Source organism: Diprion similis, chromosome 14 (assembly GCF_021155765.1).
Source record: "Diprion similis isolate iyDipSimi1 chromosome 14, iyDipSimi1.1, whole genome shotgun sequence".
NCBI classification, from domain to species: domain Eukaryota; kingdom Metazoa; phylum Arthropoda; class Insecta; order Hymenoptera; family Diprionidae; genus Diprion; species Diprion similis.
In genome coordinates this window covers 4,796,975-4,807,747 of record NC_060118.1, presented here as the reverse complement: position 1 = coordinate 4,807,747, position 10,773 = coordinate 4,796,975, and the positions used below count along the sequence as shown (strand labels likewise).

Genomic DNA, 10,773 nt, shown 5'->3' with positions numbered 1-10,773 from the left:
ATGCAGACGGAAGAAATGATAAATAAATTAGCTTAAAATTATTCCCTTAGTATTATGACATACGATGATGATTATAAGATAATATGAAATTCATACATTGAATATAATCTACACCACTGAATTTCAGTATGTTTTTTTGCTCTATATATTTTTGTTGTTAAACGTATTCACTAATAGAATCAATTTATAATGTACACCTAGCTTCGTTTTATCACTGCTTATTTCTTCTAATATATATCATATTCAAACTCATGACTGCGTTCATTTACTTTTATAATCTATTCCAAGCCATTCGAATTTTATGTAATATACTTCGCGAGATTATACATATTTTCATCTTAAATATCGTATTAATGATAACTATTACCGACGGGTTATCCAGTAATTTTACGTATTAATTGACCGTCCTTAATAATACTATTTGTTCTTCAAAAAATTTAGGTAATGTAGGTATCCTTTGATGCGTGGTGTGTGTGCGTGTGTGTGTACCTATATTATACACAGAGACGCAGAGCCATCAAAGGATACCTACATTAATGTAGGGGATTACTGTATTTTAATAATAAGATTATTGATTACGCTGCAGAAACTAAGAATAAAATGAAAAACTTATCAGACCATTTGGTGGCTGCAAAATCTTGTACAACCTGTTATTCAATGTATATTTGTATATAAGTGTATCAAATTAAACTGCCAGTGCAATTAAACTCAACTTAAACGGACGAAAAGTTCACATCGTGTTTTTTTTTTTATTTTCGGTACATTAGAACACGAGGACTGGTTAGAAATTTTTTTTCGCCGAATTGTGAGATTTTTAAGCTACTAACAAATTTGAACCAAAATGGTTGCTCTTTACATTTTCTTTAAGAACTTGATAAATTCCTAGTAAAACGCTAATCCAAAACCTGAATGACAATTCAACTTTTTTCCCATTCGACTTACTGCAAGGTAAATATCAAATTTGAAACAAACAAATATATTAAGATACGTAATTTTTTTAGATATTTCTGAGTTTCTATTCTTTAAATCAGACATATTTTTGCTGTTCTGACTACTGAAAGTATTATTTTGCACCTCGTAAACCATTTTAGTATTTTTCAGACCCACAAATGTCGATTCTGCTATGTTTCTCTAATAAACATAATTTTACTTTGTAAGCTATTTTGTTTTTCTGATAATTTGGTCAATAATGAATTATTTTGAAGAAATTCCATCAACTTTTATGAGTACTGCATTATAAGCAATAGCATCTACGGATATGCTAATTTGTTCCTTGCTCAGTGAAGAAAAAACCCAGTAAACAAAAAGACTGTATGAATATCTTGAATTACGTTGAATAGCTTGGAATACTTCATGGAACATTCAAGTTCAAATTTGAATTCATAAGTAATGACTTTAAATAAAGATGTAGAAAAAAAAAAAGAAATTTTTGTGATATCAAAAATCACGTGATTTCAAGGCATCTAGAAACTCAGCATGAACAGAAGTTTTTCTGTAAGTTTGAGTTTCATTTAATAACTCTCACACTATTTAAGAAAAGCTCCCGATTTCAGATGGAAGAATGTATTATATATGTATACAAATTGTATCGCTAAAATATATATATATAAATCTTTCTATAAGAAACTGGGACAGGACTCCACATGAATTTGCAGCAGGATGAAGCTATTACTGTTTTAAGTTGAGTGTAGGTTCAGAAAGTTGATAAATCACTAGAAGATGTCGAACAGTTTGAACGCAGCAAATCGATTTTTCATGTATCCAAATACTGCGTAAAACTTTGTGAAAATCGAAATCATGAAGTCTCCGTCTGTTTATGTTCTGACGTGTTCGTAAATATATCTGGTCATGACTAAGAAATTCAGCTTCGGTAAAAATATTTTACAACCACTAACAAGAGCGGGCAACGAACAACATTTTACTTGCCTCCCAGTTTTTCAATACATCTATGAATCGTATGATGAGGATCCATGGTCGTGAGCTGGGCTGGGAGGTGTAGACGGATTTGAACTATTGTTAGAAGCTATAGAATGGCGGGGACTTCCACCGGATGTGTGTTCCTGAAAAATTTTATATTTCACTTTTCACTAATTCACACTGCACGAAAGGTAAGTAAAAAAGAATCAACTTGGCAACAAGCCAAATACAATAATTTTAATTGATAGTATTCATAAAAACCAGGAAAAAATCGGGGGAATTACACAAGTTCACTAAAAATTATATTTATCCGATTACAATGACGTCGCTCAATGACCATTTTTCATAATCGAAAAGATCAGACTTTTCTTAATCGAAAACACCTAGGATCATACATTTTTTTCGCAATAAGGATACAATAAAAATTGCAACGATTTTGATGCGATTTGCAATGCATTGATATTGAAAGCTACAGTTGATAATTTCATTATTTTCAAGTTTCGTAATTTTAAACAAATCATCGTGGCTCAGAAATGTTGTAATTTGATAAATGCTCAATGTACGACTATCTCGTAATAGTATTGATAAAAAAAAATAACGAATTTTAGCTAATTTCTTAACCGTATTTTCACAAACGTCGCAAATTTCTTGCTTTCTGCTTACGCGAATGATGAGCAAAATAGAACGTAACTCAGATCACAGGCAATATAACGAAATACTCACTTTATCGTGCAATGATGCGATACTACCGAGTGACAACGGTGTGTGCGACCGAAGATGCAGTGACTCTGAATCAACTTGATCCACAGGAGTGCGTGGTAATGATGGAGGAGTTGCTGTTGGTCTAGGAGGCGCCGGACCTCTCCGAGAAGATGTGGAACCTAGTACATTGATACAAAATGTGTAAGTCACGTTTAAAATAAAATAAAAAACACGTGCCCTAATTTGGCTGAAGAAGGATTGAATATAAGGTAAATTAAGTTTTCAATGTTACCGTTATGAGGAGAATATCCAGAATTTCTAGTCATGTGTGAACTGAGACGTCGTGTGTCTGATGGTGGATGTCTTGGTGGTAGCGGCGCTGGTTTGTTTGGTGCTGATATAGCTGGACCATACAACTATAACATCAATGAGATACGTTTTTACACAAAAAATTTCTCAAGTTGTAGGAAAACTTTCAACCATTTTTCATATTTAGGTAAACATATTGGAATATTTACCGAGAACTAAGCTTTTAATATTGAAAGAATCTTGCATGCTCATGATTTTGGGTTCATTCAAGTACCCAATGGAATTATTTTCAGTTTATAAAAATGAATTATTCTACAAGCTTGTGAAAAAAAAAAAGAAAACATTTTAGGGAGAGTAATGAAAAATTCAGAAATTACCCGTTGTTGGCTGCCATGGAGATGTGTTCCTGACGGTGTTCCAGTATACGGTTGTTGATCAGCTGTTTCTAGTGTAGTTGGTAAATCTAATAACCGTTGAATCTATAATAAAGAATTAGACATAAGTTCAGGATTATAAGAGCAGTGTAAAAAAACTGACACAAATAGTATTGATCCATTTTGTTTTGAAGGGTATTGTAGCTGTGAATTATACATTCAGCTATAAAATTACATCAAGGTGAAATTGAAAAATTTTATCAGTACATTTTTACGAAAATATAACTGTTTGCAAAGATAATGAAAACTCGCATAATGAAAATATGCGAAATCTCGAAACTTTCCAACGCAGACCATAATTGAATGAAGTGTTCTAAAATTTTCATTCAATTTCACTTTATTAACAGTCACCTTGAATTCCGATCCAAAGTATATTTTTTTATATTTAAACGCTTGCAATTTTGGCTTATTATATGATAGACTTGCGAAGAACTATAAATATCTATTTTTAAACTTCATCTATCAAACCTTTCTTAATATCACTAGAATTTAACTGGCATGATATGCGCGTTAAAGATTATTTATGAATAATTTCACTAATACCAGTTCGCATAAAATAAAGTATTTCTAAATGATTTCTATGCCTCAATTCTAATTTCAAATGATTCCTGAATCCTGAAATATTGCACATATTTTTGAGTTTACGAATATATTTCTGCAAGCTGTAACTAGACATATTTTTAAAACATTTCTCTAAATTTTATAAAACATTTTCAATTGTTGCTAAAAAATATTTTCCGAAATATGTTCGCAATAGATTCAAATATTTTAAGCAGCTGTGTGACAAAATCTTACCTGTATGCCATTGCCTGGTCCCATGTGACTAATATGATTAAAATTAGTTGGAGCAGAAATCATTTTGGATCGTCGATCAGTAGGACGAGCAGCTCGGTTGCCCTCGCGAAGAGAAAATCTTCTTCTTGGTCTGGTCATCTGTCTGCCACTAGCATCTACCGTTGCCAAATTTAGCAATTCTCCTATAATGGAAATTTCCGAATGATTCAAAGCTTCTAAACGATTATGTTAATGCTTTCTCTACAAGTTTATAAAAAGGAAGTGAATTTATTCTGTAACTTTGCCTAACTAACGTACTGAAGAATTAAATTCGCTTTGGATAAAAATTCTCTATCACTCAGATTTTTAGTAATCTTAAGTAAGACTTACGTTGATGTAAATTACTCAAATAAATAACGTGTGGCATGTCATTGATTGTACAAGAACTTAAGGATCCTGATGCATTCAACGGACGTGCTCTCTTTACATTCAGTGTTTGCAGCCAATCTCCAGTCGTACAGTCAAATGCATCGACGTGAGTTTCGCTGTATACCAGAAGATATCCTTCACAGTAACCTATGAAACATATAAAATTTGGGCATTTTATTATTGTTGAAGTTTTTCCGCACCATTGAATAATTTTTCAAAACCAGTAGAAAGTAAAGTTATTTATTCATAATGATGTACATTCCGTAATTGACATATGCTGTATAAAATGTTAATTAGTTATCCGCTTGTACAAATAATCTAAATGAATATTCAACGACAAATACTCACTGACTGCAGTGGGGACAGCGGGATACATTATTTCGCGATCTCGACTCTTTCTGCCTTGGCTATCAACGTAAACGGCGAGAGTGTGGAAAACGAGTAAAAACTCGCCGCGTGGAAGTTCTATGCAACGCAATGCATCCACAGCGCTGTAGGTCAAAAAACCCAAAAGCGTATTCTCATTGTGGACCAGTGCTGAAATAGAATATGTAAATAAATTGTGACGAAATTGATGAGCAGGACATAATTGTGAATGAAGAGCAGTTCATAAACTATCTATGAACTGCCAGAGAAAATCAAGTGAAATCCACTGGACATATGGGAAATAATATTCAAGCTTACAAATTGGGTGCTGGTCTCCGAGAATGTTGTAGATGGAGAAGCCGGATGGATAACCAACACAGAGGCGGCCTTCCGTTAGGACTTGGAGCGTCTGAGCATGGCAGGGTAACATAACTTCACGAATTCGCTTATGCCGCGTTTTGGTACGTGTTATTTCGTAAATTATTACTTGAGAAGAATTCTGCAATGATATGAGAAAACTTTCAACAAAAAATTCTTCATAAGCATCAATGACGACACATCGGTGTTAGACTGTTTCAGATAAAAGGCTAACGCCTCATAAGCTATCAACAAGTTTCTCGTGCAAATCTGTAAGTGAAATGTTTTTGCATAATACGAACGTGTTTTCCATATACAAAGTACCCGATTCTATGACGTTCGAGCGAGTCTGCAAATGCGCGTGCACGAAGTACTGAAAAGACCACTTTTAAGTCCTAGGTCTTGAAAATGGTGTTTTCATTATTGCACGCATGCGCTGTCGCAAACAAATCTGACATTACAGGAGCCTTACTTCAATTTTTTGTTTCATGCAAATACGCGTAACATACTCTTGTTATGAAAAGAATCGTGTGCGACAAGGATGCGACGATCTTTTCGCCTCGCTTGCCTCCTTGTTACACAATATAAGATTTCATGTTTGATAGAAAATTTTTCATTGACGAATTACAGCCACTTGATTATCCAGACCGGTAGTATCTGACGAAGAACTTTGCAAGCGCAGATTTTCACGAGAAATATATTGCCAGTCTATGGGGTGACTATAGTCCTGGTTCACCTTGTATATTTCTTTTTTATATTGCCCAAATAAGATCTAACTGTTAGTTTTTGCCAAATTAAAAATTCTCTCGAAGAATAGCTCAAGTCTAAGATTCGCCTCATACCATTTGAATTGTTTCTATTTAAATAACGTGTAAACAAGCATACACGTCCCACTATTTGGCGCAATTTTTAAAATAATCGCTTAGTACGGTTTGGCAATTGGACATTTCAAAGTAAATGCAATAACATATTTATTTTTGTCAATCGTGGAGGATCAGCTACGGCGCGTCATTTTTATTTGAAAAAAGGACGAAAAGTCTTGATTTTGATAATATTTCGTTTCTGGTTTCTCGAACGTAAAACAAAGCTATCATCGCTCTTGAAGATAATTTTAATTAATTATCGACATAATTATATCCATATAAGACCGTAGGTATGATTATTTTTTTTAATTCTGCAAAGAAACGACAACGAGAATGTTTTTACGTTATTTAAATGAGGAAAAAGCCACATCCTTTGACATACTTTGTAGACCTCAACTTTCACTCTATACTTCGGGAGGATTTTTTGTACGGCCAAACGTTATGTTTAGATCTGCTTCCAGGAAAAAAATACATATATTCTATATTTCATAATCTGAAACAATCCAATGAATATATTTATAGTATACAAAGAAATTGCATAATTAAAACAAAATTCTACAATTTGGTGGTAGGAATTGTGATGTAAAATGCTTTGCATTCGATTCTTTAATCGTTTGCAGGGCAGTGGCGCTCAGAGGGTGCGTTCTAAAACCTAGCTCTAGTCAACTCTGACCAACTCTATGCATTCAAAAACCATAACCCTGAATATTATCATAAACTTTGACCGTTCCGAAACTTGCGAGTTGACAACTGCGAGTTAACTCAAATAAACCCTGCCTAAAAGAAAGTTATACGAAGTTAACTTCGAATTTGTCACGCTAAAATTTAAATTCAACGGTAGCCCAGTATGGGTAAGCTTCAATTGTTGCACATAATTGCACAAAAAACTGATCAGGAAGCAAAAACTGCTCTATTTGAAGAAAAATGAAGAACTGAATTCTGATGACGAATTCGTGATCGGCAACCAAAAAAAAAGCATCTAGTATCATATTTCATTGCTACCCGTTCAGCAGATACGATTTCAAATCCAAATTAGACCAAACATAACAATTTCAGCGATGAAATCGAAATTCTGATAATAGATACGTGATATGCGACTCAAGAACCCTCCCTGTGTCTAATTTCATCGATATCTGTTCGGTAGATTTAATGTGCGCATGAAAAGGTTAAATCTGGCAAAACTTAAATCATTTTTCTGCCACGTGAACAATTTTTTCACTAAAAGTTCGCGTATACGTGAATTATGCAGTTTCTCTGTTGTTTTCAAGTGTAACACCGTTATCGTACGAAATTACCTGTCTTTTAATAGCAACGCACAAACAATAAGTAAGTGGATTGCGATGCATAATTCCAGTAGTCAAAGTTATGCAACCCTTAGTTTCTGCTACTTTAATCCATTCAACTTCATCTCCATCCAAAGCTCGTACAGGTACAAGTCTGACGTGTCTTTGCTTCCCGCTAAGGACAACAATCAGCTGTTCTTCTGTCACGTATTCTAGAAGATATATCTTCTTTCCTTCACCAACTCTCGCTATTTCTGTAGACAAGAAGTATTCACCATCGGAATCGTAATTATTGTCATTATTCATGTACAGATGAAGAATTGTTCTGTTAATTGGCATATTACTCACCACTACGATCTAAATCTAAACAAAATAGGCCCTCCTCAGTGCCAATGACTAGACGGTCAGGATCTATTATCGTACCCGACATAACGTTCTTTATGAGAGCCAGAGTGTTGTCCAACAACTCCTTGACTCGGAATATCTAGGATATCAAAATAAGTTAATTAGACTACACGAAATTGAGTTACAGAAGGGTGAACGAAATGATATTGGCTACCGAGATGCTTACTATAGGAATTCGCAGAATATAAAATCCATCTTTTTGCAAGGTAAAAAAGTGATAAAAATCTTTCATTTTTATCGCAAACTTTTCACAGGGTCAAATAAGTAAGTAGAACACATATCAACTTTAGGTTTACAGTGAATTATCAAATTACCTAGAAAGCGTAACTAGATAGAGAAAAACTATTCGTTCGAAAACAGAAAAGAGCTCGAGACTTACCGTAGTATTTGGAAGATTGTTACGCTTCAAGATTCGATGAAGCTCACTTAATGCCACAACCCATTTAGTCTTTTCACTCTCTGTATCAGCCAGCATCAAAGTGATGTTTCTTAGGCCAGGCGGCTCCATCAAAGACGTTGTTATCTGAAGCACAAGATGGATTACGTCAGTTTTATAATTGCACAAAACCAGTATCAAAAATTTGGTCAAGAATACTCACTCTAAATATACATGGAATGTCTTTTTTAGTTGCATGTATCACATCAGAATCACGCACGGAGCTGACACTGAACTCCTCGTCTCTCATATCCAACACTTGGGACACATATACAGATGGCAGAGCATTGCGATCTGGTGAAATGTCGTAGAGGAATAATTTAAAATCACAGACCACTACAAACTGTCGTATCCATCCTTTCTTTACACCACCCATTTTTGGCACTTTTACGTAACCCTCGTAAGCGGTTCCAATTCCTCTGGTGGGGTCGATGCCCAGTGGTCGTTTTGCTACGAAGTCAAGAAATATTCCTTTAATGCAGCTTTACTGGTTGTGACTAATGTTTACTCAAGTATCTTAAATAATTAATACTAATATGGATTTGGCTGAATGACTAACTTTGATCAGGAGGCACAGGGCAAATTGAAGGAACCTTGTCACAGCACGACATATGACAGGCAAAACCACAGACTTCGCATACAACACCTTGCCTGGTCAGACCGACCATCAGTGATGTGCAATGATTGCATTTCGTTGGGGCAGAAAATGTACGAACTAGAAACTGATGGGATTTTGGTTTTGGTTGTAGGCTAAGCTGCCCGTGGGATACAGATGATTTGTTCAATAACTCATGAGATAATGGAGATGTAGGGTCCTGTAATTAAATAAGTTTATTAAATTATTTTAGAATTATGTTATAAAATACTTGGTTAACAATAAAAGACGAAGGAGCCGACGTTTTTTCTCGTTAAAGATACCACGGTCAGGCTTGCAATGCAAAGTATACTTCAAGCAAGTCGGTCGGTCAAAAATTGATAATTTCTATTAATATTGTTGCGAGACAGTCGTAAATGGAGTATGTATCAAATTTGGAATCTGGTGGATTCTTGCAATCTCACCCAAAGATTGCTCATTTTATTCAGAAGACTATTTTCTACAAATTTACTGAAATACTTTTTTTTTAACAGTTGTTGTAAATAAATACTTGATATTAGGGCAATATTATGGCAATATTGAATTGCCTGGCGAGTAAAGCAAAGTGAATCTCACAATCAGTGACTTTGAATAAAATACTATTCTGAACAAAATCAGCCATCGTAAAGTAAAATTGAACAACTCTGGTAGAATTTTAACCATTTTGAAGCAATTTGGAATGAAGCAGCGATATTAAATTGTAAGTTATTGTTTCTAATTTCAGTACCGTGTGTTTATTTTTAAAGAGATTTGATAGATACTCAATATAAAATTATCTTGTAATAGAATTAATAACGATTACCGAATTTTTACTGACCAAGAATCTATATTACCGCACAGAGGTGAATTAAATAAGAGATACATTGGAGAACACATTTAGAATCAGAAATTGTAGTATGCACAAAGTTTCTTGATAAGTGGAAAAATTGTTGGTAAAATTCTCGCGGTTTAAAAGAAAAATTCCAATTCCACGTTAAATGGACTTTTAAAATCTCGAATTTTCTGAATATATTGTGTATCAGTGAAATTTTGATACCGATTAAATTATGAGCCCATTTTCATCTCAATCCGAAAATTTTCAGAATATATGTGCTCCAAAGTATCTACTCTATCACAGCAAAAAATAAAAGCATATTATTTGGTGAAAGTATATTTAGAGAACTTTTAAACATATCTCTTTGCGGTGTTTTGCTATTTCTGATAGTATACTAATGGGTTTTCAATACTCGAGAGTAATTATTGCGATATAATCTAAATTATTACTGTTGAAAACTTGAAAACAAAATCATTGAAAATCGAATCAATAATTCATTTCCGAGAAAGTTATTCCTCTATGGATATACATGTTTTACATAAATTACAAGCACGCGCTGATTACGAATCTGAAATCAGATTTTGGAAGTTCAGTGTTGCAAATCCAATTAACGACCCCAAGAACTGGAACTTTTTTATCAGATTCGATGGAATTCAAAATTTTCGTTCACTACATTGGAATCGCCAACTTGAATTTTTGAAATTTAATTGTAGAATTGTAACCAGCGACCCTGGAGACCACTGCATAGGGTCTTTAGACCGAATTTGGTTAAATTTGAAATTTTCATCTGCCATACTGGATCCACAATCTTGTAATCTAATTTCAGATTTGTAATCAGCGACCCCAAAAACCATAGAATACTATCTTATTATAAAAGGGCGATCCAATTGAACAACATGTTTCTCGCAAACGGTAAGACCTAACGGCCTAAAAATTGTGGGATTTTCATATCCTAGTACACACTGTCAACTAAAAATTTCGATTCAAAAAAGTTTCCCAATAGCTCTACAAGGCTCTACAAAGATTATAAAGTTGTAATATTCAGAGAAG

At 34.0% G+C, this 10,773-nt stretch overlaps 1 protein-coding gene across 5 annotated transcripts in view; it reads right to left on the bottom strand.

The window, feature by feature from the left end:
• Window positions 1-1,939: 1,939 nt before the first annotated feature.
• LOC124414917 (serine/threonine-protein kinase Genghis Khan) overlaps window positions 1,940-10,773 on the bottom strand; it is a 31,298-nt gene continuing 22,464 nt past the window's right edge. For all 5 annotated transcript variants that reach the window (XM_046896087.1, XM_046896083.1, XM_046896084.1 and 2 more), the window contains 13 exons: window positions 8,835-9,090; window positions 8,439-8,725; window positions 8,219-8,362; window positions 7,783-7,918; window positions 7,447-7,688; window positions 5,250-5,430; window positions 4,914-5,102; window positions 4,527-4,712; window positions 4,158-4,339; window positions 3,306-3,407; window positions 2,912-3,035; window positions 2,641-2,798; window positions 1,940-2,060 (listed from right to left, as the gene is read on the bottom strand). In XM_046896087.1, the coding sequence (XP_046752043.1) occupies window positions 1,947-2,060; window positions 2,641-2,798; window positions 2,912-3,035; window positions 3,306-3,407; window positions 4,158-4,339; window positions 4,527-4,712; window positions 4,914-5,102; window positions 5,250-5,430; window positions 7,447-7,688; window positions 7,783-7,918; window positions 8,219-8,362; window positions 8,439-8,725; window positions 8,835-9,090 (2,301 nt within the window). In that variant the 3' untranslated portion in view covers window positions 1,940-1,946. The remainder of the gene's footprint in view (window positions 2,061-2,640; window positions 2,799-2,911; window positions 3,036-3,305; window positions 3,408-4,157; window positions 4,340-4,526; window positions 4,713-4,913; window positions 5,103-5,249; window positions 5,431-7,446; window positions 7,689-7,782; window positions 7,919-8,218; window positions 8,363-8,438; window positions 8,726-8,834; window positions 9,091-10,773) is intronic.